Source organism: Tiliqua scincoides, chromosome 2, assembly GCF_035046505.1.
Source record: "Tiliqua scincoides isolate rTilSci1 chromosome 2, rTilSci1.hap2, whole genome shotgun sequence".
In the NCBI taxonomy this organism is placed as follows: domain Eukaryota; kingdom Metazoa; phylum Chordata; class Lepidosauria; order Squamata; family Scincidae; genus Tiliqua; species Tiliqua scincoides.
The window spans coordinates 47776526-47803160 of record NC_089822.1 but is presented as its reverse complement, the minus strand read 5'-3'; the positions used below and the strand labels follow the sequence as shown (position 1 = coordinate 47803160).

At 41.3% G+C, this 26635-nt stretch overlaps 1 protein-coding gene and 1 pseudogene across 1 annotated transcript in view; both read right to left on the bottom strand.

Annotated features, from left to right (window-relative positions):
• The window catches only part of FER (FER tyrosine kinase), a 189641-nt gene that overhangs the window by 40053 nt on the left and 122953 nt on the right, over positions 1–26635 (bottom strand). The window contains exon 16 of the mRNA XM_066614734.1: positions 11749–11872. Coding sequence (XP_066470831.1) covers positions 11749–11872 — 124 coding nt within the window. The remainder of the gene's footprint in view (positions 1–11748; positions 11873–26635) is intronic.
• Positions 12796–12912, bottom strand: LOC136642676 (5S ribosomal RNA; annotated as a pseudogene).

The window sequence follows — 26635 nt, the reverse complement described above, 5'->3', positions numbered from 1 at the left end:
ACTGTGATGCCAATGCTGGAAGTGATACCATTAAGCAGGAAGTGACATCACTTTGATAACAGCAGCGCAGCACCTCCTGCAAAACAGAAGTGCTTTGCGCCCGCTTTTTCTGAACGTTCCAAGCCTCGGGCAGCACTGCGGAGGGCTGTGCAGGGTTCTCTGCACCTGCAGAGAAGGTGCTGCAGCCTTACCTTCATAATATAAGTGAAAAGCACCACCCTCATTCCCCCATATGGACACAGTCCTGGGGATCGCTTCCCTGCCTCTCCCCTTCCCCCAACCCTTAAAGGGACGGGGAACCTTTACACGAACTGGTGGGTTGTGACCTACCAGTTTGAGAACCAATGAAATATTGTATTTACTTTCTCAGTTTTCATGAGACTACTAAAAACATGTTTCAATAATAAATTAAGCTTCAGTAGATCATGTCCAAAATTCAGCACAATTCAGCTGTTGTCTCAACATGTTACACTTCAGAGTGTGCTTCTTTAACTTTTATCCTACAGGTTGGCATTTCTGATGAAAGTTCTACATTTCACAAAATATTTGTGTGGGTGATCAAATATGTCATAAGCACTAGAGGAGTAAGATAAATGATTTTTAGGGAGCTAATATTAGTAATGTCACAACAAACTGATCAAATTGATTTGTTGCATGTAGGATGGGGGCAAATACAGCCTGGATTGTATGCAAATAAGCACAAGCTATCAGGGGCCTGATAGTCACCTAGTCTTGTGAGCAGCCTCTGTCACCACTAGTTCTCCTTCCCCCGTGAATCTTACTTGGCCCAATCACTTTCTCTCAGCCTAACCTACCTCACAGCGTTGTTGTGAGGATAAAAGGGGAAGATAAAGAACAATGTTCATAACTTGAGCACCTTGGAAGCAGGACAGAATATTGTTGGCAACCTTCAGTCTCGAAAGACTATGGTATCACGCTCTGAAAGGTGGTTCTGGAACAGGACAGAATATAAATATATATATTTGTATATTGGCAACCTTCAGTCTCGAAAGACTATGGTATCGCGCTCTGAAAGGTGGTTCTGGCACAGCATCTAGTGTGGCTGAAAAGGCCAATCCGGGAGTGACAATCCCTTCCACACCGGGAGCAAGTGCAGTCTGTCCCTGGTCTGTCTCCCTGGCCATGGGCCTTCCTTCTTTGCCTCTTTGCCTCAGACTGCTGGCAAAGTGTCTCTTCAAACTGGGAAAGGCCATGTTGCACAGCCTGCCTCCAAGCGGACCACTCAGAGGCCAGGGTTTCCCACTTGTTGAGGTCCACTCCTAAGGCCTTCAGATCCCTCTTGCAGATGTCCTTGTATCGCAGCTGTGGTCTACCTGTAGGGCGCTTTCCTTGCATGAGTTCTCCATAGAGGAGATCCTTTGGGATCCGGCCATCATCCATTCTCACAACATGACCGAGCCAATGGAGGCGTCTCTGTTTCAGCAGTGCATACATGCTAGGGATTCCAGCACGTTCCAGGACGGTGTTGTTAGGAACTTTGTCCTGCCAGGTGATGCCGAGAATGCACCGGAGGCAGCGCATGTGGAAAGCGTTCAGTTTCCTCCCCTGTTGTGAGCGGAGAGTCCATGACTCGCTGCAGTACAGAAGTGTACTCAGGACGCAAGCTCTGTAGACCTGGATCCTGGTATGTTCTGTCAGCTTCTTGTTGAACCAGACTCTCTTTGTGAGTTGTTGTTCCAAACAACACAGTCCTGGAACGTGCTGGAATCCCTAGCATGTATTCACTGCTGAAACAGAGACGCCTGCGTTGGCTCGGTCATGTCGTGAGAATGGATGATGGCCGGATCCCAAAGGATCTCCTCTATGGAGAACTCATGCAAGGAAAGCGCCCTACAGGTAGACCACAGCTGTGATACAAGGACATCTGCAAGAGGGATCTGAAGGCCTTAGGGATGGACCTCAACAAGTGGGAAACCCTGGCCTCTGAGCGGCCCGCTTGGAGGCAGGCTGTGCAGCATGGCCTTTCCCAGTTTGAAGAGACACTTTGCCAACAGTCTGAGGCTAAGAGGCAAAGAAGGAAGGCCCATAGCCAGGGAGGCAGACCAGGGACAGACTGCACTTGCTCCCGGTGTGGAAGGGATTGTCACTCCCGGATTGGCCTTTTCAGCCACACTAGACGCTGTGCCAGAACCACCTTTCAGAGCGCGATACCATAGTCTTTCGAGACTGAAGGTTGCCAATATACAATATATAGGCCAGAACAATCCTATCTCTCCATCACTGTCTAGGCCAGCAATTTTCAACCTTTTTCATCTCATAGCACACTGACAAGTCACTAAAACTGTCAAGGCACACCATCAGTTTTTTTGACATTTGATAAGACACACTGCACTACAAGCCAGGGGCTCACATCCCTTATCAATGGCCCTAGGCTGCTGCTGCACCACAAAAGCCAGACGGCAGAGTTAGGATGGTTTTGTATTTACTCCACACAGGTTTTGGTGATACATGCCAAGTCATGGACTTCCTTTTTCTATTTCCCCTCAGTGATCTGGCTAAAGGCTCTATTTATTTGCAAACTGATACATTTTAATTTATTAACTCAACCAGTTAGTATGCATGCTTGATTAGAAAATATGAATTAAAGTTAGACACTTTTAAAAAAATAATCCATTTTCATTGGTGATTTAAATCAATGATTTAAGTGACCTTGACTTAAATCAATCCACGTTGGGATTTCCTCATTCAATTTTTCCACATGTTCTTATCTTAATGAAACAGAACTGCTGTGAAAAGTTGAGATTTCTTTTGATGCAATATAAATTTGAGCACAATCCTAAAACGTATGTGCATCAAGGGTTAAACAACCTGCTACTTGGGGGGAGCACTGCTACCAAATCACCAGTATAGCCACACTCCTTGGCATATATAAATCAGGTAGCAGCCTCTAGGGCAGTTGTTCCCAAACTATGAGTCATGATTCCCTGGGGAGACACAAAATCCTCGCAAAAAAACTGCTGCTCTATACAGTGTATAAGACTGTAGCTCTAATGGGGAACCATGGCCTAGCAGGTCAAGGGAGCCGCCACACACAAAAATTTTGGGAACCACTGAATTAAGGTACCATCCTCATTCTCTTCTGCCAGAGCCTCATTAACATCCATCCACATCTGAAAAAAGTTTAAGATACTTGAGGTGTGCCAGGATAAGCTAAGGTAGGCAACCCTTTGGGGTCCTAGAACTAATGGAAGAGGCAGCTACAGGGAGGTGAAAAGGTACTGCAACTAAAATCCTGCTCACAGAGTGATTTAACCAAAGCTTTGGACAACTGGTATTCTTGGTCTAGGAAATGCCTTCTTGGGCACAGCATTTAAATGTGCTGTAGACGGCAGGGGTTTGCAGGTGTGGCTGTGGAGCTTACTAGTGCGCTCTCAGCCCCCCCCCCCCAATGTGGATCAGTGTGCACATGATCATTAAGTCTGTACACGGTTATAATCACTAATCCCCCATTAGGTCAAAAATACATTGAAAGCAAAAGATGTTGTAAGACTGCAGTAGGAATGGATGTAATATATAACCTATGAGAAGGAACTCAGCTAAGAGTTCATTTTTTTTATACAACAGATTTATGAAATTGAAGAACCTAGACAAAATGTCTCCTAATAGATTCTCTTCCATGAGCTGCGACATTTATAGTTATGCGAAGCAAGTAAATCTTTTATCACACACCTAGAGACTCTATCCATCTCCTGTTCTCTGACCTTTAAAAAATAATTATATATTGAAACACATATTATTCATACCCACTTTAGTCTCTTCTCTTTCCGATAAACATTTTGAACAGGAATAAAAGAAAATAATATGCTTAAGCAAGCATTCACCTTTACTTGAACTGCATGCTCGTCTTTATTCAAAGACACGTACTGTCCCAAAGGCAAAATGCAGCATAATTATTTTGTATGTAAGTAATCATACCGTATCAGTAACAATTATCTTGAAATATGGTGTCAACCTACAATCAGGGCCCTGACTATGAATACAGGATGTACACACAAGTCCATTATTTATAACAGGTATAAACATCCTCCTTTTAAAACAACTTGTATAAAATAAATGATTATATCTAATCAATTCTATGCAGTCCTTATCTCTGGTGGCCTGACCCTATGAATCTGTTTTAGCTCCTGCAACTTAAACTGTGGTTTGCCCAGTATCAGACGGCAAGGGTGGTTTCACCCTTTAAGATTTAGGAGGTGGTCAAAGGTGCCTGGTCTGCATCCTTGTTGTACAGGAGCCAGAAACAGCAGCTTCCAGTTGATGTTATGCTGGATAAATTTGATTTGAAGAAAAGGTGAAATAAAGAAAAAAAAAGAAAGAAAACCAAGACAATAGAGTAGCTAACATGAATAAAAGGAAAAGTATTCAAAAAGAGGAATAAAGGGTCTTCTTGTTGTTTAAAAATGAAAACTACACAAATGGAACTATATTATTGAAGTGGAGAACACATTTTCATTAAGTTCAGATTGGAAAAATGCCATTATATCAGTGGTTCCCAAACTGTGGGTTGCGAGCCCCCATTGAGCATGTAAACTGGGCTATTCCCCCTTAAGGGGAGTGGCCCAGTAATAGGGTACCTGACAGAGCCACAATAATCACAGCGCCGCAGGATCCCAGAAATATCTGAGTGTATCTGGGGGGTTGTTGAAGTGTCTATAAGGGTCCTGGAGGCTCGCAGCCCCCTCCGTGTGGCTGCATAGGGCTCTGATTACCAAATGGATCTCACTTGCACAAACCATGACCTCCATGAATGGAGCTCATGAAGTGAGCTCCAATTGGAGCGCTGTGCAGCCATGTGGAGGGGGCTGTGAGCCTCCAGGACCCACTTGGATGCTTCAGTAGCCCCTCAGGTACACTCACATATTGCTGGGACTCTGTGGCATCGCGATTGCTGCAGTGCTGTCAGGACTTCTCCCCTCGCTCCTGCCCGGTCCCATGCAGGGACTTACGAGGTTTCCTACTCTCTGGTAGGAGTTTGCAAACCTCTGCATTATATGATTATCCATCAATACAAAATCCAGATATAAGATATATATCCAAAATAAGATATATAAAATTAATTCATTAGGATGCTGGAAATATTATCTCCCCCCTCGCCACACACATGCGCACTCTGTATATAGGATCTAAGACAATACATATATATGGATATATATAATACATACACATGTACATATAATATACATATGCATTATATATAACACACGCATGCACACACACACAGGGAGATTTTAGAAGTGGTGTATCAGATTTTAGGGCACTATGTCAAGAATAACCCCATGATGAACATAAAAGAAGTTCATCTGGATCAGGCCAAATGTCCATCAAATTCAGAATTCTGTTTGCCACGGTGGTCCATCAGCTGCTTCTGGGAAGCCCACAAGCATGAGAAAAAGGTCATTGCTCCACTTCAACTGGTATTTAGAGATATAGTGCCAGTATGCCATATATAGACATAAGCTAAACAAGCTACCACAGGGCCTAAACAAGTTAAACTAGGGCCTCACAATCCACTGGGGCCACAAAAAATTTCATTGGGATAAGGGTTTTTAAAATTTTATGTGTGCTGAATATATACTATGTAAACCTTTTTTAAATAGCTTGTGTGCAGCCAATTTTGTTGTAATTTTTTTAACGTGGCCTCTAAGCTGTATGTAGCTTAGGCCCAAATTCTAACCCACTTTCCAGCACTGGCATCGCTGTGCCAATGGGACGTGTGCTGCATCCTGCAGCTGAGTGGCACTCATGGAGGCCTCCCCCAAGTAAGGGAACGTTTGTTTCCTTATCTAGGAGCTGCATTGCCCTTATGCCGGTGCTGGAAAGTAGGTTTGCGCCCTTAGAGTCTCACCAAGTTAAATCCAACACTGTATACTGCTGCTGAACCCAGACACATGACCCTGAATCCAGAGACCCAGAGCAGTCATGATTAGTAGCCACTGACAGACTTGTCCTCTGTGAATTAGCCTAATCCTGTTTTAATCTCCTAGTAGCCATCACCACATCTTGTGACAATCAATTCCATAGACTAAATTATGTGCCCTGTGAAGTTCTACCCCCACCCTAAATTTACCCTACTCATCCTAAATTTCCTGCTTATCCATTTCACTGGATGACTCTTCTCTATTCACTCTCTCCATACCATGCATACTTTTATAAGGCTCAATCATGTCCCCGCTTTAATTGCTTTTTTCCTCCCAATCTAAATCTAAATCTCAAATATTGTAGCTTCTTGGGTTGCTGTGTGGTATGGGGATGCTTGATGCAACACGAATAAATAGTGTCTAACATTATGTTAGTGGGAAAACAGTGTTTTCTGGGGAGAAGGGAGTGTTTATGACTAACCCTTTTATATACAGTTTGTGGCCACTGACTAATATAGAATCTACTGAGGGATGAGTTCATTCTGGTCCATCCTTTTGTTTGAAGAGTAATCTTGATGTGTTTTCTACAGCCCCTACCTTGCGAAGATGACCATTTCCTATTGTGCCACACTCTATGCAGGGTGTGATTGTAGCTGCAATCCTAATAACCTGGGAGCAAGTCTCACTGAACTCAGTGGGACTTAATTCTGAGTAAATGTGTTTAGACTTGTGCTGTAAGCAATTCTTAATTGCTCAGGTGACCTGTTTCTCCCTTAGCATAGGGCTCTGATTCAATTGTCAATGAGGTAGGTAAGGAGAAAGTGAATGTCAGAGGCATTTCTGTCACCACAAATGGTCCTGTTTATGTTAAGGGCAGGAAGTTTACAGGATTGCGGCACTGTTTGCAGTCTGAACAGATGGCAAGACAACATGCAGCTGACCCTGAAACATATTTTCAGATTTTTATACCCAACACCTCCAAGGTGCTCAAGGTGGTGTATATGGTTCCTTCCCTCCTTTTGTCCTTACAACAACCCTGTGAGGTAGGTGAGGATGAGAGATAGTGACTGGCCCAAAGTCACCTAGGAAGGCACATGGATTTGTACCTGATCTTCCAGGTCTAAGCCCAAATCCAGAACCAACATCCTGGCTCCAGGGATGCTTATCCAAGCCAGGGCGCAGTTGCTTCAGTTCCCAAGGAGCGTCTTTTACACAAAAGTCTGTGCGATACCCTTCTGGCAACAGGCACTTTCAAACCCATGAGTGTGGCTGTTTCACATACTCTCTCATTGTGTTCCCAGGACCATGCACAAGTATACACAGATATGTTGGGCAGCAATTCCAAGAATACTGCGTCATGTGACAATTCTATTAAGGGGTTTGACTAGGTTTTATTGTTGAAACTGATCAGACTACAAATATCTAGAATAGCCCCATGCAATATCAAGCATGAGAACTAAGTGGCTGGAGCCAGGACTAGTTGAGGGAAAAATCCCCCCAAATCAAACACAAATCGAACACATATGTGTTATAAAATTTTCCTTTTTAAAAAATTGTTGCTATAATACATTAGAATTTTTAGTGCAGTGGCTTTAATCAGCTAATGACTGAACATTAACGACCAACAGTATGGGAATAGTTAGGAAAAGTATCTGATGTCATCGTTTTATTTTAATACACTTATTTTGGAAAATATAATATTTAATTATTCACATTACTACATAATGCATGAGGTAGAGCAAAACTTTCATAAGGTATATATTTATGCAGCAAACATGTTTTTATTTAGCTATGGATCTGCATTATGGCTTTTAGCAGTGGAAGCTGTTTTTTTTTAATGACTCAAATGGTAGATATGATAATGGCATATCTGCCTGTTCATGTGATTTATAGAAGAAATGATGCCCTGTATTCAAGGGAGAAGGAAAGAGAAGGAAGAAAAATATTTCACCCTGGAGGATTCAAATTGCTCACTAATGATCAGATGCTATTCTGCTCCCTCAACGCCTTCAATGGTGGGGAACTAAGTACTGCTGGAAGTGTATTAAGAAAAAAAAAAAAATCACATATTTATATAAGTAAGCAGAGAGCAAGAGTTGAAGTGGAGAGGAGTAGGAAGGAGTAAGAAAGTAAAATGTTTAGCTTATTGAGCAGTTAACACTAATGTTTCTTCTCTAAAGTTCTGCACAACCGGATGTTAAAAATCAATCAGGTTTGGCAAGTTATCATAAGCACAGTTCTCTTCCCAAGAATGGAAAGCCCCATAATACCCCGGCGTGTGAAATAACATGAAAATGAAATGAAATATGGTAATATTTACCCATCTATGACCCTCAGTGGATGACGCATCCCTAAGAAAAGAGCCCTTTAGATGTGCTTCAAAGCACAGAACAGTTTGGCAACTAACAATTCAAACGTAAATTCCAAGCTCCATAAGCTCTGTTTGTATTCTGGTTCAACTTCAGTTATGTCTTGGGATTGTCTGTGGTTTGGGATGTGCATTTAGAAAAAGCGGAAGGAGAACCCAGAGGCATCCTATCTTTGGAGAACAGAAGCAGCCCAAACATCAGTTTCCTGACCAACGTCCACATACTCTGAACTCCTCCATTATACAGCCACATATTTTAACAGCCACGTGTATTTAACAACCACCACCATCATTTGCTCAGTGCTTTCTGACTATGCAAAGCGCTTCAAGAGTATTACCTGAGTGGAATCCTTAGCCCCATACTGCAATTGGAGGGCTGAGGCTGTGAGGGAGTGGCTTGCCTTAGTTCATGGCAGTGATGAGATTATAATTGGGGAAGTACTAATTCCAACTTGGTCTTTTACACTGAAATCCGATACGTTTAATCAGAGAACGCAAACAGCTTTGAAAGTCTGTTGGTGGCCTAAATGTATGCCTTCTATAGTTTTAGATTTTCTTTTAAAAAAATGAATAAATACGTATATTATCTGAATTCATTCCAAAATGTAAATATGCATCTTGAAATATTGTGCTCAGAACTGAACACAACTCCCAGGTGAGAAGAGCACTAGCTACACTGTCTGGGTACCTGCAGCAGCAAAAGAACATAAGCTGCTGCTTTATACCAAGTCAGACTGTTGATCTCCCTAGCTCGGTATAGAAGACATGGGATGGCAGCAGCTCCCCAAGTTTTGACACAAGAATTGTTCTGTCTTACCTGGAGATGTTGGTTATTGAATCTGGAACCATCTGTATGTGAATCAGAGAGATGCTCTACCACTGAGCTATGAACTATCCCCTAGACCAGGGATGGGCAAACCCCAGCCCGGGGGCCATTTGCAGCCCTCAGGGTCTGCCAATCCAGCCCTCAGGGAACCCCCAGTCTCAAATGAGCCTGTGGCCCGTCAGAGGGAGTCTGCGCTGGTCCATGACTGCCAGTTGTGACTGCCAGACGTGAGCTGCAGGCTGCATTAGAGTAAGGCCTTTCATAGTCTCATGTCTTTCTGGTTTGGTCTGTATGTTTTCACTGCGCAAAAGGTACGTGGCAAACAGGTCATAGTTCTCATGTGGTTCTACATGCCTATATTGTAATTCCCATGTGTATTATAAATAAGCTCAGTAAAATTCATTCATTCATATAAGTACACTCTAAGTGAATTTATGTAAATTTATTCAAATTTGAAATGTAAATTAATTCTTTTTTTCCCTGGCCCCTGACAAAGTACCAAAGAGATGATGTGGTCCTCCTGCCAAAAGGTTTGCCCGCCACTGCCCTAGACCAGTTGTTTTCAAATGGAGAATTCATGACCCACCATTAGCTCACAATCCAATTTTAGGTCGTTCATGAAACTGATAGATTAGGCTATGACGGCAGTTTTCAAACTCTCCGGGAGTTTGAACCCACAGTAAGTCTTTGCAGGGGGGGGGGCAGGCAGCAGGGGCAGGGAGAAGGCAGCGACGCGATCCCCAGGATTGCATCACTCAGGGGGCTGCAGGGACTGGGATGCACTCACCAGTCCCTGCAGCAGCCAGCCCTGTGTACAGGGCGCCCTGCGCAAGCTCCTGTAGGGCGCCCCTGGTCAGGGAAAGGGAGAGTGAAGCGATCTGCTCTGCCTTCGCAAAAGCCCAGGAGAGTGGGGCAATCGCACTCCTGTGAATCGCACTCCGCTTCTCGCAGCACCCCAGTTTGAATACCACTGGGCTATGGAAATTAAGGGTTAAAGAACCTGCTACTGGGGGAGTGCTGCTGTCCAATCACCATTATAGCTATAGAGAATAGCATGGCTGGTAAAGTGAAACTTTTTTGGAGGTTGATCCCAATGCTAAAAAGTTTGAGAGCGATTGCAGCTTCAGATGCTATTATGGCTGCATTTCACCCACCTCCCAAAACTGCAGATATGGTTACTGGCTTATTGCTTCTGCAGCCTCTTTCAAATTAATTATTCTTCACAACACTGTGTATCAGCATACATAAGTGCATGGAAAAAATAGCAGTGTGAAACAGCTCTTGGCTGTATTTTTTTTTCTTTTTCATAACATCCAGCAATACTAAACTTTAGAATACAGAACCTTGACAGTTGAGCAAAACTGCAAGGATATCATGCATGCAGGCATATAAATAACCACTCCCTTAGACGCCTGAAGCAAACAAGCTTTTATAGACTGAGAACTGGCTTGAAATATTGGTAAAGGTAACAAAAGAAGAAACAAAAGAAGAAAAAGAAAAAACCCAAACAAAAAAAGGCTTCCCCATCCTTCCCTATTCCATAAAAGCAATGGTGCTCTTTCTAAATTCTTGAATTTATGCCAAATATCAAATAAAGGGAAATGTTTAGTTTTGCAAAAATTCAATTATTCCAGAACACTGTGGTAAGATAGGAATTTTAAAAAACAACTAATAATAATTAAACAGACATAGCCACTCTACAGGAAAGCTGGCATGAGTAAAATTATTGACCATATTCTGATGTGGGACTTATGCGTCTTAAGAGAAGCACAAAATCACAATATCTCTTCCAGTTATGCCTCAACTGAAATTGATCCTGAAACTGAAACCAATTTAATTAATTAAATTAATTAATCTACAATCCCTAATCATCCTTTTAATGATATGGGTTACAAGCCATGATGTGTATGTGCAACCTCCTGATTTTAGAAATGGGCTATGTCAGAATGCCAGATGCAAGGGAGGCACCAGGATGCAGGTCTCCTGTTATCTGGTATGCTCCCTGGGGCATTTGGTGGGCCGCTGTGAGATACAGGAAGTTGGACTAGATGGGCCTATGGCCTGATCCAGTGGGGCTGTTCTTATGATATGCCTAGTGTGTGGTTCAATGCGAATTTCTTCTCCATAACCAACTGGCAATTAAATATACAAATTACAGGTTGAGTTCAGACAGCATGCTAAACCGTGGTTAAGAACTGGACAACCTATAGTTTATGAATTGGCAAACTAGAATTCAAAAAAATAGTTTCACATGAATTCCCCACTAGGTACAGTTTAGCTCAGCATCTGAACTGACAAACCAAAGCTTGTAGTTATTCCTCAGCCTCCAAAAGGTGTGTGCCATGGTGACAGGACTGAACTGTGACAGGACTGAACTTATGAAGCGAATGCTGAGAAGATATAGGCTAGCAGCAAAAAACCATGGTTTGCCAGTTGTACATCTGAAAACTCAAATCTTGGTCAGGTTTCTTAACTATCATTTGCACAAATTATGGATTGGTACTATGTCATGCAGGTTTATACAACTGAACAAAGCAGAATGACAGATACGTTAAGAGAAATACCATTTTGGAAACATATATATTCTGCTTTTCTTTTCAACCATCCATTTATATTACAATTTATATATTCAACCAACTGCTCTAGGTATTCAATCAAACGAGCCTTGATCTCACCTGTGTATACAGTTTTTGGATTCGAGATATGCCATCCCTGCAGCAACATCTAATGAAAACTTCACTAGCTGCTTGGTTTTTAGCTCATCCTTCTTCTTTCTTAAAAAGGAAAGGAAATCACCTCCTAGAGAAAGAGACAGATGGACAATGAGACATGACAGTGATGATATTCCCATTTATCTCTCATTAGCAATGCCTGACTGAACAAGAGGTATTACACTCTCAGTGGTGCTTTTCAGCTAATTTGTCAGAGGCTAGAATAAAAAAAGAAAAAGCAAAGTTCATATTCGCAGCCAAACACAGCTTTCTTCAACTACCCTATATATTACTTCGCCACAAGGTGCAAATTGCATATTGCAATATGATAGGCAGCGGTATTTTTGTATAGCATGCCACCTCCCACGCTTTGCATGAATAAATCCGATTTATTGTTGATAAAGGTGATGAAAAGCATAAGGTGAAATGAATGCACAGACACTCAATACTTGGACCATTTCAAAACCATGGATGACAATACAAACCCCTCAGATAAGATGTTTTAATAATAATAATAATAATAATAAGGACTGGGATTCAAAGAACCACATAGCTGGTTCTATAGGATTAAGTGGGCATTGAACTTTTTTTTGTTTCATGAACAGCAGCCTACCAGACCTCATGGGAAAGCTTTTTTTGAAACTAAAGGGAATTTCTAAAGCCCTTTGTGACATGGGAATATGGGCTGGGGTGCCTGCTGTTCAATGAGAGGGAAAAAGTGAGAAATCCCACCAGGTGGGGCCAACTCCTTTGGGTCTTTAAAGCAGGTCTTTAGATCATGGCTGACATATTTGTATTTAAATCCTGCTCTTTCCCAAAGACTCAGTTAGATGAAATGGAGGGAGAAAGATGAATATCATCCAATATGAATTAATAGAGCTTTATCTTGAACAATCTAATTCACGGTATATCTCACTGCTAACAAGCAATTGCAACAATGACAGTGAAGCCTTTCATGGTTCAAAATACATGGTTGGTTGGCAACCTTCAGTCTCAAAAGACTATGGTATAAGCCTACAGCACCCAGTATTCCCAGGCGGTCTCCCATCCAAGTACTAACCAGGCCTGACCCTGCTTAGCTTCCAAGATCAGACAAGATTGGGCATGTGCAGGGTAACAGTTGCTGTCATATGCTGTTTGAAATACTGCAACAGCTGTCATTCTATTCCATACTTTATTCATTTCATTGAAACTTTCAGGCAACTCCATAGGACAATTTTTAAAAAACTTTTTAAAGAAGTGCATTTCCAGACAATAAATGTTTCAGACCAGAATTTGGATGTACCTGTTTATATTTCACATTATAAGCAAGAAAATAAGAGTTTGTTAAAAGAACATGTTTAACAACCAGCGCACCCAACTTCCTTTTAACTCCCTGGCACCCAGATTTAAGCTGGAATGTTTGTGGAAGGATTTAGCACCTTATTTGCAAACTCCAAGGTTTTGTACAAAGTCTTGCATGGATCGGGGTTGCTTTAGATAGAAAGGCTCAAGGGGCATTTGAATAATTGTGTGTTGTTGAATTAAAGTGTTCCAGAAAACAAATCACCCATAGGTTGCTCTTCCATCTATGTTCTTCTCCCCCCACCCCCTGCACATAGAAGCTACCTTTAAATGGACCCAGGAACAGACCTACTACTGGCCCATCCAGAACCCAAAAGAGGGTGCATGTGGGGGAGGGGAGTAGGCCAGCAGATGGCACAGTAGGAAATGGACCGTGAGCCAAATGACCATAATTGCCCCACCGCCTCTTCTTTCTGTGCTCTACTCCACACATATACAGATTTGGTCCTACCAGATAGCAGAAACCTGAGGTTTTTTTTTTACTCTGCTGCTATCACAGCTTGGAAGCACATTTTACTGGGATCTTAATGTGTTCTGGCACTTCGCAAAAAAGTGAGAGTACATAAATTGTATTCAGTACATCATTAGTTATCCAAATAACTGAATTTTTTTTCCAAAAACAGGCTCTTCTTCATGGTTCTTGAGTGCATAATTATGAAATAAATAGAAGATGAATTTTATAGCTACATAGATTGCATTGACAGAAAATTTTACTAATATCATCTCACTGGTCAGATGAAAAACCTTGACAAAACAACGTCTGTATAGACTGTTTGGGATTCTGAGTCAACACACATTGTTCTCTCTTCAAACCTCAACATCACCATTCATAAGAGTTTTTCCATTTAGAGCACTGACATGTGTGAATGGACAAGGACCATTTGAAGAGCTTCTACTAACACATCTACATTTTCCCAGTTCTGTGCACTCAGATCCAAGGACTAGTCTTTCATTTTCTCTGGATAAGAGCACAATTGAGAAACAATGTATTTTGCTGTGTTTTCAAATATATTCTTTATACACACCAGCCACATACATGGAACTTTACATATAATGGGAGAACAAGGTCCTTGTCTCAAAGGCTCACAATCTAAAAAGAATACACAAAAAGGAGATAACAGAAGAAGGTGATGGAAGTAGATGCAAGGAAAGTCTGGGGAAGAATATGCAATTATTCATCACATACATTCACCTGGGCTTAGTTACAGTATAATATAGAGACTATAAGATTGGACCAAAGGCTTCATAAGAAAAGTAGGTTTTGAAGAGGGATTTAAAGGACCTAAAGAAAGCGGCATCAAAGAGGCACTGTGAAAATTGGTTCTAGGCTTAAGTGAAGCATTATGAAAGCACATACCATTATCTCCTATTATAACCTATTATCACCTATTACCACATACCATTATCTCCTAAAATAACCTATTATTAATGATAACATTAACATTAAACCTGAAAGCAAGGAAGGTATAGCAGTTGTGGTGTTGGCCTTAGACCTGGAGGATCCAGGTTCAAATCCCCACTCAGCCACAAAGCATCCTGGGTTTTTGCACTATCTCTCAGGCTAACCTAACTCACAGGGTTATTGTGAGGATGCAAAGAGGGAAGGAATCATGTACACCACCCTGAGCTCATTGGAGGAATAAAAATGTAATAATCAGCAGGTGTAGCCCAGCCATGATGCCAGCTGAATCCAGGCAGTGGGTTGGGGAAAGTGACAAGCTGGTGGAAGATGTTCTGTGCCTCAAGCCCATGTGGCAACTCTACCCAGCTGCTCCATCCTTATCTCAACATTGCCCTTGGGGCATGTGAGAGAAAAGGGAGAAGACAGCTTACCACCTCATTCTCCAGTTTTACTGTTGCTATAGTCTTCCCAAGTGCTCTCAGAAGATCACCCCCAGCTGCTTCTTGTAAAATGACTGGGTGGAGAAGATAATCCTTCCTGCTAGTCATTTTAGAAAAAAGGTATTCCTGAAGAAGACAAGGTTGATAAAGAGTGCACTGGCATGGGGGGGGGGGAAGAATGTGTACTGATGGAAGCAGAGGATTGGCTGGGGTTGCCTCCAAGCATGGCCTGAATTGATTTCCCAAAGAATAACTTGTGCAGCTTCTCCAAGACAGCAACTCACTTTTAGGTAATCTCAGTAGAAACTCTCACCTCTCACAGTTTAAAACTGAGGTTTATTTTTATTTATTTATTTACAGTCCACTTTATTTATTTATAAATTATTTATTAATTTAAATCCCCTTTCTCTCCCTGCCCAGCAATCAAAGAGACTTCCAAAAACATCAAAAACAAACATATATAAATGTTAAAATACAATAAAAGACCTAAAAAACTCATAAAAGCCCAGAGTAAGATAAAAACAAGCAGCAAATGTTAAAAAACAACCTACTAAAAATCATCAAATTATCTCATAATAAAAGCCCTAAAGCCGGAAGGCAAATGTAAAAAGAAGTGACTAGGTCCCACCAGAAAGCCTAAAGGTTTGCTTTGTTTTCCTGCCTGTTTCTCCTCAGGAGTAGGGTCGTCACTTCCTTCATCTTCTAATGGGTAACTCATTCCAAAAGCTGGAGGGAGATTCCAAACTCTCAAGATACTATCTCTTAACAGCAGATTCTGTGCATGAAATTACATATCAGGTTATTATTGTCTACGACCAGCCTAACAAGAGGATGGGCAGGCATAACATGACTATAGCGTATTGTCATACATATTTTGTATTGCTTACATTCCACACCTTCACAATAACAATACTCCCATCATGACAAAATAACTCAGACAAGAAACTATAAAACCATCAAACAGGAATAATAATAGCAGCAAAAACTGGGCAACACACATGTGGTCCATGGACTTAGCTAAAAACTTTCCAGTGTTTCAAGAAGCCCGGGTAAACAACACAAGTGCCTTCACCTGGTACTAAAAAGACACAAGAGTCCAAGCCAAGTGAACTTTTGTTGGGAGTGCACTCAGTAAGCAGCATGCTTATGCTTAGCCAAAAGCACCCTCTTCGTGTTACCACCCACCCAACTTCAGAAGAAGAGGCACTCGAATTAAGACCGCAAGAGCTAACTAATATGGGAAAACTCCCAAGGGAAACAACAGTGGCCATGAACTGTTACAAGTATGCTAGTATTAGTTTTTTGTCTCTTCCTGGTCTTCTTCTCATTATGCCTAAGTAGCAATTTTATTTAGTACCGGAGTTCGCAGAGAAACCCTGCAGGATCTATCTGCCGGCAACACTAAACTGGAAAGAAAAAATAATAGTATATGATAGGTCAACTTCCTGGTATGATAATACCAGGATAATCAATAAGTTACAGGTAGAAAAAAATGGTGACATCTGGCTGGTGTAGCTAGCAGCTTTAAATCCCACATTGTGCTAAACTTTAAGTAAAACATGAATCTGTAAAGTCCATAAAGGGCATGTGCATGTAGCCAAACATGCTCAGTCAACACTTATCTGAAAATACTTGAAGCACCTGGCTTGTAAGATTCAGGCCTAGCTGTCAACACAAATTGGGCTACCTGAGTTTCCACATTACAAACAGAAGTGACAATATCTCTGCTTTAAGAAGGTTGACTAAGAGTAAAATCTAAAGTCACACTCAGTTTGCATGAAGGACACAGAGTACTAGGAACAAAGTGATCAGGAAGAAGGTACATGACAATAAATATCCATAAAAATATTAGGAATTCAGAACAGACTGGGGACAGAAAAGATCCTCAGTGAAGGGCTCTTTGCAAAACCATGTTAAGACTTCTGGTTACTGAAGCAAAATTTTGTTGTGGAGGTATGGGGAATATTATTATTATTATTATTATTATTATTACTATTACTATTACTATTATTATTATTAATTTGTATCCCGCCTTTTTGCCCAACGGGTATACTTTTTGCCCAAGTATGTAGTTCATTGGTGGAATTTTAAACACTTGTAATGTTTCTGCATTTATATTTTACAAATCTATGGTTGTTACTTGCTTGGCAGCTCTAAGAGAAGCACTCATACGGCTATTAAGGTCTTGAAAATAATGCAGTAAGCGCTAAGAAGTTTAACAGGCTTTGGGTTGCTAGGACGTTTGTGCTGTTGCAACCTGCTACTTAAATAATGATGGCACCCAGTTCCATTAAGTAAAGCTTGCCAGAATCTCTCTGTTTCCTCCCATGGGGAGGAAATAATATTTCTCCCTGAGGGAAATAATGTTTCTCCCTGAGAGAGTCTGTAAACTGTATGGCACTATGCTGCCTGAGAGAGATGCATGTGTTTCCACTGCTGGCCCATCCTCTAAGTCACCTGATATGCGTTCCGTTAGCAGCAAATTGTGAGGGGTCTTGAGGGGGTGGTGTATTTGGAATGCCTTTCATCCAGAATCTGCTGCCATCACCTCTGTCCAACCTGCCAGTAATGCAAAGCCACAATGATGTACTCCCACTCACTTGGGCAAAAAGTAATCACCAGAACCAGGGACATCCACTAAAATTGAGTGTAGGGAGAGTTAGAACGGACAGAAGAAAATATTTCTTTACCCAGCATTTAATTAGTCTGTGGAACTCCTTGCTGCAGGATGTGGTGATGGTGTCTGGCCTAATGCCTTTAAAAAGGATTGGACAGATTTCCGGAGGAAAAGTCCATCACGGGTTACAAGCCATGATGGGTATGCACAGTCTGAGATTAGCTGGTAGCTCATCATGAGGGCAGATTAGAATTTTTTTCTGTTATCTGAACTGGCTGTGAATTACAGTTTTTTCACCTATTCCAGACAGGCAAGGGAGGGAAGATGTGTTCTGTAGGTTTCATGAGTTGAAAATGGGTCCCTTGTGTTTAAATAAAGTAGCCCAAGTTAAATCCAAGTGCAGTCTGGTACCTTCATTGGGGGGTGCAAGGGTAAAATAGAATGCCAGATGCAGGGGAGTGGCAGTGAGATGCAAGTATCTTGGGGTCTTGTGTGCTCCCTGAGGTATTTGGTAGGCCGCTGTGAGATATAGGAAGCTGGACAAGGTGGGTCCTGGGCCTGATCCAGCAAGGTTCTTCTTATGTTCTTATATATAGGGAAAGTGTGATAGTTCAGACTGTCCCTGTAAATAAAACTGGAAGTCCTGCACTTATAGGTCTGACAACAATGCGTGAGGAACATGGCAAGGGTTTAGGACATTAACTGTTGCACAGAGGTGGCGGACCCAAAATAGAATAAGGTGGCATTCCAGGTCATGCTGCCCCTATATACTCATTAGAAGCTCTCAGGAGTAATTCAAGGTTTAAAAGGAAAAATTTTTAAAGTTTTAAAAGGGAAAGTTGGTCAGAACAATTCCTTTTCAATCTTGTTGAATGCTATGCTTCAAATTATGCGAGAATATCAGGATGATTCACATGCAGAAGAATATGAATGCCAAAAATGTATGAGTTGATTGACTTTACCTACAGTCCTTTCCCCACATTGTCTTTTGTATCATAGCTACAAAATATAGGTTTTTTTGCACTGTATTTTTAATGAGGCATGTATCAGGTTGTTTATTTCACTTTTAAAGCCTCTTCAGCAGAAACTCATTTTATTTGCTCAACACAATAGCTGGTATATTTTGGGAGGAACAATAAAAGAACAAAATGCAAATCTTGTTATGTTGAACTGCTTTCAATCCCTTTATGAAACCAGGTTAGAGATTAGCTTCTAATAAACTATGGCTTGTTGAGAGAGATGTTTTCCTCAGAACACGCAATTGGCTGTAAAAATGCCTGTTTTCATAAAAATAGACATTAAAAATAAAATGAGCTCCAGTGTAGAAACACAGTGCACAGGCCCCAGAACACAGAACCAGAGAAGATTATATTTTTCAGAAAAGGTAGGCAAAGCACTGGAGGGGTTGAATATCACATGTTTAAAGTGGAGTCAAGTGTTTTAATTAAAACAGAGCACTTGTCCAACAAATAGCATCTACTTAAGAGAGGATAAATTTCAAGGGTATAAACAAGTCAGAGGAGATGTCTTGTAACAAGACTTCCAAAATCTGCAGGTATCTAAAAAACCTAGTATTTCCTGACCATGAGATAGAGAGATGTTGCAAACAGTTAGAACAGCTATTTTCAACCACTGTGCCATGGCACATTGGTGTGCCGGGAATGGTCCCCAGGTATGCTACAGGAATTTGAGAGAGGGTCATTTATTGGTAGGACGCTTTGGGATGTGAGCCTCCCACCCCATTGGTAGCACAGTGTGCCTTGTCAATTGTTAAAAAAACTGTTGGTGTGCTTGAGCATTTTAGTGCCTGGCCAGTGTGCTGTGAGATGAAAAAGGTTGAAAATCACTGGGTTAGAAACTAGAGAATTGTATCCTTACTTCCTTACAATTCAAAGGAGCTAACAATTCAACCACCAGTGATTAAAACAAACTCACATATCACATTCTAAAAGTATTCTAAAAGTATTCATGTACTATGAACAATATTATATTGTTCATAGTACCCTATATTCATAGTACCACACCCTATATTCTTCTTCTAGGACATCCTGTCTGACTAAAAGAGAGATTTTAACCGCTGCAACTAAAAGGCTCCAGAAATGTGCACAGGATGGCCATACTGGGAAAAGGTTCCAGACACAGAACCCAAAAAGATTTTTGGGTAAGATTGTGTGAAACAAAAAATATTAGTGTGCATAGTTATTGCTGATATTATGAGAAGATTTTTCACTAATCCAAAAGAAGCTGCATTTCTGTCACATTTTCTGAAAGAAAACTATTTATATCCATGCTGGGACAAAAGCAACAGCAGCAAAATAGGTTTTGCTCTAGAAGCAGATCTGTACGTTCAGCTCGCTGAGCACCGACACCAGCTACAATTAAGATATCGGACTGGCTGCAGGCCTATTAGGCTGGGCACATGATTCTTTGGTTCCTTCTGCCTTAAACTCAACTTAGTTACTACAGAGGAAAGGAGCTGGGCACACATGAAATTACAGCAAGGCTCCCCACGATTCTTAGGTCGAAAGAGAGCAGTGTTGGGAATCAAGCCACATGCTTGCCTTCTTGCTGCCAGTGAACAGATAGAGCATAGATTATTGATCTACCTTGCTTGAACTGCTGGATCCAGACAAGGAGTAAAATCAGCCAGTATCCATCTCATATTGTTACAGGAAGACAAGTACAATGATCAGATGCAGCCTTGCCTGGGTTCCTGGGCCCATGCAAGACAGGAGTGGGGATGCAATGGCAGAAAAGCTACCTCGAATTGCAGCATGGAAATGCAGGACAGTGCTAAGAGCCGTGACACAGATCCCACCTTGTCTGGCTTTTATGACCAAAACACAATGGAGTTGTGAGGAAGAGAGTGGGTGTCAATGGGCAGTTTTCACAATGGAGAGGTGAAAAGCAGAGTGCCCCAAGGATCTGTCCTGGGACCAGTGCTTTTCAACCTGCTCATAAACGACCTGGAGACAGGGCTAAGCAGTGAAGTGGCCAACTTTGCAGATGACACAAAACTTTTCTGAGTGGTGAAGACCAAAAGAGATTGTGAAGAGCTCCAGTAGGACCTCTCTAAATGGGAGACTAGGCAGCAAAATGGCAGATTCGTTTCAATGTAAATAAATGTAAAGTAATACACATTGGGGCAAAAAACCAAAACTTCACATATAGGCTAAAGGGTTCTGAGCTGTCTGTGACAGATCAGGAGAGAAATCTTGGGGTGGTGGTGGACAGGTCAATGAAAGTGTCGACCCAATGTGCGGCGGCAGTAAAGAAGGCTAATTCTATGCTTGGGATCATTAGAAAAAGGTATTGAGAAGAAGGTATTATAAAGATAATAGAAAGGTATTGAGAAGCTAATATTATAATGCCATTGTACAAATCAATAGTAAAGCCACACTTGGAGAATTGTGTCCAGTTCTGGTCACCACATCTTAAAAAGGATATAGTGGAAATGAGAAAGGTGCAGAAGAGACCAACCAAAATGATTACTGGGCTGGGGCCCTTATGAGGAAAGTCTACGTGTTTGGGAGAGAGTTAGGATAGACAAAAGAACATATTTCTTTACCCAGAGTGTAATTAGTCTGTGGAACTCCTTGCCACAGGAAATAGTAATGGCATCTTGCCTAGATGCCTTTAAGAGGGATTGGACAAATTTCTGGAGGAAAAGTTCATCATGGGTTACAAGTCATAGTAGGTATGTGCAAGTTCTTGGATTTTAGAGGCAGGCTGCCTCTGATTGCCGGATGCAGGGGAGGGCACCAGGACACAGGTTGTGTCTGTTGTCTTGTGTGTTCCCTGAAGTATTTGGTGGGCCACTGTGACAAACAGGAAGCTGGACTAGATGGCCTTTGGCCTGATCCAGTGGAGCTCTTCTTATGGAGGGTGGTCCACAGAAAAATAGCAAGGGTGGCCACCCTGACTTGTTATTTGCCAGGCTGTATTCATGAAATTAAATGGAGAAGAAATATTTTACTTTCTTTATCGCATGTTGCTAAGTTGCATTACACTGAAGAAAGATGCTTTTCCATTTCACATCAGAGAGTATCCTTTAGTTCACAGCACAGTGCCCTGGGAAAAATGTAGTTTATACGATGCATAGTAATTGCACATTTTATTCAGAGCATCGGCACAGAAGGCATAGTAAGGAAGCATAATATTTAAAATCATCTTTTTCTCCTTAGTACTCCTTCTCAAACGTTTCATTGATGTATTTGTCTCTTAAAACACGATTTCTGAGCATATGTTATGATTTGCAAAATGTTTTTTATTCCATCAAACTATGATTTGGATTTAGGGGAGGTAAGAGAGTAATTTACATGACTAAAGTGCTGAGTACAAGACATGGTACCAATTCCTATTACCTTCTGATGATTCTCATCACTGTGATATGAATTAACACTTAATTGCCTATCCTTTAACAAAAAAAAATCCAGGGATTATTCCACTGGTAAATTCATAAATTTATTTCATTTGTAGCAAAAGTTCTAGCAATTCATCTTCATAAGGCCCAGACCACATGAATGCTTCAAAGCTAAGCTAAGAGGATTTCTCTTTTCCTTTCAGTCCATCTCCTCTTAAGCTGCATGATTTCCTTACCTCCTTCTGAAGCACACTTTTTTTTATACTGCCATCTTATTATATTTATTTGGGAGACATGTGAAAATACCATCTACAGTATAATGGCAAGCAGTAAGTATTTGAAATAGCTTATTTATAAGGAATAAGCAGCTATATTTTTGAAATACAACTAACTAACTTGGTAATGGGAAACTTGTGACATTGCCCACAACCAGAATTCAATATTGTGGGGCTCCTGCCACCCCCTACCACCACAATTATTAGACACAACATGGAACATAACCAGACAACTAATTTCACACCGATAACCCCAAATAGTAAAGAAATAACTAGACAGTCTGGGCTCCATAGCTAGCAATTGATAATACTAATGATTTTGATTTGTAGAAACAAAATAGAGAGAAGTGGTGCTAAAGATATGTATTAAATAGGTATATTGTATTCACCAAGTTTCTACCTATGCAAGAAATTCATACTAGGCATTTGGCCTTTTCTATTATATGTTTTACTTACAGTACTTGTGTATTTCAGGCAATGGGATGATATTGAAAATATCATGCAACATGGGAATGTTGGTGGTAACATTCAAAGTAATTCTCATTCACATATATAGCTCATGTTCAAATCAATGTGCACTATTTTTCTTCATCCAGAATTCCATTTAGATGGGTGGATGTATCTGGTAGAGAGGCGTTCCTAGATGACATCACCACATTTTATGTCAGGACTCTGACCTCAGGAGGCAATCATGACTCCGACAAAGAGAAAGAAGAGCTAACCCACAGCAGTAGCTGCAGAAGCACAAGACCTGGGCCCCAAAAGAGATTGATCCTGTCAGTAAGGAGCCCCTTGATCTCTGAGGGGCTGCCCTTTCCCCAAGTCTGATACCCTGAAGGGCTGGCCCTCTCTGCATTGGGGCCTCACACCCATCAAGTGTCTGCTCACCATCTATCATGAAGGAGTTCACAGGTAGTGGAGGAAAGCTATGGTCAATCCTAGAGGTCTATCCCTTTAAGACACAACATTTCACAGAAAGAGGTTAGAGCCTTGAGGGGCATCAGACCCAGCGAGTATATAAGGGCTCAGCTGAGTCCTATACATTATGTGCTTGGGGCTAACCAAGATAATTCAGCTCTAGCCTAACCTGTCTTTGTCCATTGCCCCTTAGATTTAGTGGACTCTTGCCTGCATCCTAGACTGGACGGATTTAAACATATAGTTAAACTAAAACTTTTCACTTGATTAATTCTGACTTTTAAACAAGGCTGTAATGCTTTGTTTGATTAGCCCTACTGAACAAAGTGAGATTTACTTCTAGGCAAATATGTAAAAGATTGCATTGCATTGTAAGTTGGCTAAGTAAAAAAAAAAATTACAATTTCTCCACAAACTACATTTTGAATTTATAACACTCATCACCTGGGGCTGGGACGGGGTTGGTCACCAGCTGAGGGCCCAACTGACTGGGCCACCTTTGAAACCTCAGTGCTGGTGACAGTGGTAGAGTTCATTGTGCCACAAGGGGTGAGTAGCGTGCCATGGAAGACCCAGTGCACAGCTTTGAGCCACAGCTCAAACAGCCCAGTTCTAGCACTACTCACCACTAAACACAGCCAAGCTATAGGGTTTGCATCCATTACCAGCATGTGTGGAATATCTGTTAGGAAAGGGTTGTAGCTCAGCAGTAGAGTAATGCCTTGGATGCAGAAGCTCCCAAGTTCAACCCTCTGCATTTCAGATAGGTCAGAGAAAAAAAGTCAGTCTGAAACCCTAGAATGGAACATCTAACACTGAGCGAGATGGACAGCTAGTCTGACTCAGCACAAGGTCGCTTTGTATGTTCCTATGATGAAGCACCAATTGAAATTAAAATTTGTATTTTTAATCTATACTAATGAATTAATCAATCACATTGACTATAGCTTTCTCAGCACTATTACAATTACTAAGAGTTATTGCACAGAACTATGTAAAACCTGTAGGGTGTACTGAACTTTCTAAAGTAGTGGTTCTCACACATTTAACACAGGGACCCACTTTTTAGAATAAGAATCTATCAGGACTCGCCAGAAGTGATGCCATGAATGGAAGTGACATCATCAAGCAGGAAAATTTTTAACAATCCTAAACTGCAATCCTGCTCACTCTTACCCAGGAGTAAGTTCCATTTACTATCATTGTTAAGGTTTTATCCAATCACTCCAAACTTTCTGGTGGGAAGAAAGGAGCTAACAAAGCAATCTGAAACACTCTCCATTTTTTCCATCATCTCCACATTTACTTTCAACAGAAACAAATCCATTTTTAAAGTTATGTAATATTTCAATACTGGTTTTTAAAATAATAAAGGAGATTGTGTTGCAGTAGCATTTGAGGATTATTTCCCAGGCCATTATAAGTATGCCACATCACACCCAAAACAATAAAGTCTAGACATGCTGGGGAAAAAAAAGAAAAAGGAAAAGCTTTCCTTGAAGTTGTGTGTTTTTATTCCACTAATATTGATCTGTTGACTTCTTCAATGCAATCCTTAATATAATTTACTATTTGCTGAAATTCTGTTTGTGTAAACATAAGGGAGTTCAAAACACACCACCCACTCACCCTCCCACCCCTCTCAAAAAATATCACTGTTACAGGTAAACTAGCACAGTGAGGTTTACAGATTTTAGGCCATTTGTTCAGGCCATTTTAACTAGAACAATCTAAAGAAAATTAAAATATTTTGTAAAATAGCATAATGCTGGACAGTAATTCCTCAACATGCATTCAGTAAATGGACAGCATATTCCAGCTTTTCTGGGACTCACCAGTGGGTCATGACCCAATTTTTGTTGGGTCATGAAACTGACAGGACCGATTAGGCTATGTGCATCGAGGGTTAAACAAGCAGCTACTTGGGAGGAAGCACTGCTGCCCAATCATCATTATAGCCACACCCCTTGGCATTTATAAATCAGGCAGCAGCTCTCAAAACTGGGGCATCTCAAACTGGACATGGTCATGATCATGATTTTGAGGGTCTCTGCAGCATGGAGAGCCCTGCAGAGGATGGTGCAGTGGCTGCCTGCACCCCCAGGAGGCTGCTACAGGCTCTGGTAAGTGGCAGCAAGCCCCTGTGCCCCTTTAAAGTGATGTGATCCAGTGGATCGTGTCACTGTCTTCCCCCTACCCCCCCCCCACACTTACTGTGGCTCTTGAGAACCGCTGCTCTAGGGCCTCTAAAAAGTCTGAGAACCACTGGTGTATTCCATTTACTCAGTGCACGCTGGGAATATTTTTTGTTTGTTTTTAATTATCACCACATAATTTATCTACTAAGATAGTGGTCCTCACACTTTTTAGCACCTGGACCCACATTTTAAAATGACACTCTGTTGGGACTCACCTAGCTTTATGAGACTTTAAAAAAAAAATGATGTAAATAGATAAAAATCATTTCTTTCTACAAGTAATATTTATTTGTCTGCAAAAAAAGCAAAAACAACAACAAACACAACTTGGTCTGTTTCTCATAATGAGGCAGCCCTAATGAATTGCCTTAAGGCTTTTCATTAGTTATATCACTCAGCTTTCACCTGCCCTACTACCTGTCATTGACGTACTTGGAAAAAACACACCTGAAAAGAGGCTCAAACATTTTTCTCCCTATATTTATACAAGCTTGCAAACTGCAGGAGCTCAGCTGTTTGCAGGGCAATTAGCAGCTATTCGATTTTAGAATAGCCTCAAGGCTTGAGGCAATTAGTTATCAGATCTTCCCATCACCCATGCTTTTATTGGTGGATATGCGGGACTCACCAGAAATCAAGTTGGGGTCCTCAACCACAATTTGACAAACACTGTATTAAGACATAATAAGCCTGTTTCTCTCTCTCACTCTCACTCTCACATAACACCAGAACCAGGGGACATCCACTAAAACTGAGTGTTGGAAGAGTTAGAACAGACAAGAGAAAATATTTCTTTACTCAGCGTGTGGTTGGTCTGTGGAACTCCTTGCCACAGGATGTGGTGATGGCGACTGGCCTGGACGCCTTTAAAAGGGGATTGGACAAGTTTCTAGAGGAAAAATCCATTACGGGGTACAAGCCATGATGTGTATGCGCAACCTCCTGATTTTAGAAATGGGTTATGTCAGAATGCCAGATGCAAGGGAGGGCACCAGGATGAGGTCTCTTGTTATCTGGTGTGTTCCCTGGGGCATTTGGTGGGCCGCTGTGAGATACAGGAAGCTGGACTAGATGGGCCTATGGCCTGATCCAGTGGGGCTGTTTTGTTAAAAAAAACTCACACAAACACAACTCTCTCCAGAACACCTGCACACGTTTTGGAAATCAAACCACTGTTGTTAAGAAATCAATACCAGCCATTAAAACCAGCAATAAACATTATAAGGTATAAAAATTCTGCCTAGAAACTGAATTAACCCATTTGAACTGCAGTATTCTGTATCCTTGATTTAAT